A 3279-nucleotide genomic window follows, 5' to 3' on the forward strand; every position below is an offset into this window, starting at 1 on the left:
TCCCTTCCGATCAAGTCCCAGCTGAGGAGACAAACCGAACAAAGGGAGGACTCTTTCCACCACCAAAACCCACCTTCACAATTGCGGGCCTCCTATTCCCACAAGTAACTCAAGGAAAGCTCCATCTACCTTGCTTAGTCCTCATCAGGAAACACTGAACCTCTTCATACCCTTTGAGTCCTTCCTAAATACCCTTCCTTCACTTAGTGTAGGGGCACTTATTAGAGTCCCAGTGTTCACATCACTTACTCTCTCAAGGAAGATAGAGTGCCCAGGACTAGAAACTGGCATTGAAAATTTATCTACCAGATCAAAAGATAAAGTCTCTCCCAAGATGCTAAAGAGGCATTCCCACTTTAAGTCCCCATGGTGTGGAAGGAGGGAATGGACTCAACCTGCTAAGAAAAGGGCTTTGGGGTTAAACACAACAGGCAAAGGGTTCAGCAGGGACTGGACAGATGAAGGAACGTAGAAATGACAGGGAATAGGGAAGGAGGGGATCCTGGTGGTAGTAAAGGAGAGTGGTGCCCTTTGACTAAGGGCCCAGATGGGGTAACTAAGCATGAGGGAAAGAGTCACTCAGAAGGCCAGATAACTAAGTTCTAGTCATGGCTTTTGCCAGCAACTCAGCATGTGACTTCGAGCTTACCTAGCCTTCAGTACCTTCATCTGCAAAACAGGGGAAAGAGGTTTGTTTAACTAGATGCCTATTATGGTCCTTTGAGAGTCTGGCATCCTCCACAAACGTGATTGGTGGACTATGATATTCAGGAGGGGGCTAAAGAGGACTTTACCAGAGCGGGAAATGCCTTTCAGCCCCATCTCTAATGAAAGGGTCACATGTATACACATTCACACATACATAAGCAGAGTGGCCAACAATTTCATCCATAGCAGCAGAAACACTTACAGAGAAAAATAAATACTGGTGATGCTCAATTCCTGCACTGGGGGAGAGGGGTCCTGAGGATGTAACTTGGAGGGGCTCCAAGGTCAGGGTAGAAGGGTCCTCCTATTTGACAGTAACTTTCACCTTGCTGTCCCTTCTCCAAATCCAGAGCAGCTAGCTGTTTGAAAGAAGCCACTCCCACCTTCCCCTCCCCAAACCACCAACTCACCTGTTGCAGAAACAAAAATGCACAGACCCCAAGGGAAATAACCCCCTAGCTAGCCACTAAGAAATGAACAGAATCTACCACACCTGAGGTTATTTGGGAGTGTGGCCAGCTGGGACCAAAAACCCCTATTTCCCTGAACGTTAACAATGGTTCTGAAAGGTCTTGGTTTGGACCTATCTCACCCACCGTCACTTGGGTTTGCCCTCTTGGTGAAGTGGGAACTAGCCTGGATCACCCTTTTATTTCTGGTGCGTTTATGATCGTTTCCAAATTTTTAAACCAATATCATTGCGAGTGAGCCAGGAAGTTACTTCCCCAAGTAGCACTTCAAATTAGAAGAAAAGCTACGACACAAGTGCAGGGTTCCAACCCTTGCAACAGGACCTGCAAACAGGCTCGCACCACCCCCCAGACACCAAGAAGCATCTCCCAGCCATACATCCACATGGACTCTTACATGGCCTCTCCTAGCAGAGGTAGCTGGGGCAGTTGGGGAGTGGGGGATATCAATCTCCTATCAACCTGTGATCCCTGTTTAAAATACACTAAAAATACATTAGTAAACATTGCTGTTTACAGAAATAGAAATCATTTCTGTTTCCAAAGGCCTCTCACCATCCCAGTCTTGGACATTTCCAAGACTGCCACCCCTGACACCCTCTCCAAGGTCCGCCCTGGTGGGTGGGTAAGACACTAGAGTCGTTTGAGACTGAGAGCTCCTCAGGCACCTGAGAATTCCAGTTTCACATCTCTGGTTCCCATGGAAGGGAGACTCTTCAGGACTCTGGAGAGTACCGGGGTTCATCCCTTCTTATCAGTTACTGGGGGCTGTCTTGAGGCAAACCCCCCTTTTTTGGATGATATACGTGTTGTAAGGATTCCTGCTATTTTCGGGCCCACAGTCCCTCCCCAGAGTCCAACGTGCCTGCCTGGACCCACCCTCAGAACGGAGAAGCCAGTCTGTGCCTTGGTCTAATCACTCTGGGAAAGAGGGATGGGCAGAAAGAAAGCAAGGACAATGGTCTGGGGGATCGTCCTTGAGGGGACAACTAACAGCAATGACTGTCAGACAAGCAGGTGGTAAAGCTGGGCACCTGCCCGGGGACGGAGCCGGAGCTGTCCACCAGGTTGGCGGGTTGCGAGTCCACGCGGGGAGTGCGACGGCGCCCCCGGTACTCGATCATGTCGGGATGATAGGCTGGGTGGCGGCGGGCGTGCTTGGTCAGGTGGTCGCTCCGGGAGAACTGCTTGGGGCAGAGGGGGCAGGAGAAGCGCTTCTCGCCCGTGTGCGTCCTGTAGTGGCGGGCCAGCTCGTCGGAGCGCGTGAACTTCTTGTCGCAGTCGAGCCAGTCGCAGGAGAAAGGGCGCTCACCCGTGTGGGTGCGCTGGTGGGACTTCAGATGCGATGACTTGTAATAAGCTTTGTTGCAGCCCGGGAAGGGGCAGCGGTGGCGCTTGGCAGCAGGTGTGACTGGCCTCCGACGGGGGCCTGGACCCGTGGCGGGGGCCGGGCCCGCCCCAGGGGCCACGCCGGAGACCGCGCCAGGGTGGGCAGGCACTCCCGGGATGGCTGGCGCGCCAGGGACCGCGAGCGCGCGGGAGGAGTGCACGGGTCCGGAGACCTCGGCCGCGCTGGTGGCCGGGGTCGGCTTGGAGCACAGGGTCGGGCCGGAGCACGGGGTCGGGTTGGAGGAACCGGACGAGGCGCGCAGAGCTTCCCCCGAGTAGTCTCCAAAGCACCCCCCAGAGCCGCCGCGCAAGTCAGCCAAGACGCTTGCAGCCAGCAGGTGGGGCGCGGCGCCGCCCGCGCAGGGGCTGGGGGCGGGGACCTGAGGGAACGGGGGGACCGACACGGGCCCCGGTGGCCCCGGACCCGGCAGAGCGGACTCCGGCGGCGCCGCACCCACCTCCGAGCTTGCCGCTCCGCCCGCGCCCTCGGGGTCCGGCAGGCGGCGGTGAACCACGGCACCCGCGGACATGGACACCAAGCACTCGGCGGCGAAGTAGTCCAGGCACGCCACGGCAGCCGACATGCTGGCACCGCCGGGCCGCCGGCGCGCGCCGTCCGGGCGCGGCCGGCCGCGGGCGAGAGAGTTCTCGGGAGCGTCCGTCCCGCAGCCTCGGAGCGAGAAGCAGGAGGCCCGGTGCGCGCCGCCCGCCA

At 56.8% G+C, this 3279-nt stretch overlaps 1 protein-coding gene across 1 annotated transcript; it reads right to left on the bottom strand.

The window, feature by feature from the left end:
* Window positions 1–1362: 1362 nt before the first annotated feature.
* On the bottom strand, window positions 1363–3273 carry KLF14 (Kruppel like factor 14). The gene has a single exon (XM_029234258.1). The coding sequence runs from the start codon at window positions 3149–3151 to the stop codon at window positions 2168–2170; it is 984 nt and encodes a 327-aa protein (XP_029090091.1). The 5' UTR covers window positions 3152–3273; the 3' UTR covers window positions 1363–2167.
* Between the last annotated feature and the right edge of the window lie 6 nt (window positions 3274–3279).

The sequence above is a fragment of the Monodon monoceros genome, unplaced genomic scaffold, assembly GCF_005190385.1.
Source record: "Monodon monoceros isolate NGI ecotype Baffin Bay Population unplaced genomic scaffold, NGI_Narwhal_1 Super_Scaffold_2, whole genome shotgun sequence".
Lineage (NCBI taxonomy): Eukaryota > Metazoa > Chordata > Mammalia > Artiodactyla > Monodontidae > Monodon > Monodon monoceros.

Bases quoted from the DNA above. Each gene is read 5' to 3' on its own strand.
- KLF14 (XM_029234258.1), bottom strand. From the start codon at position 3,151: ATGTCGGCTGCCGTGGCGTGCCTGGACTACTTCGCCGCCGAGTGCTTG.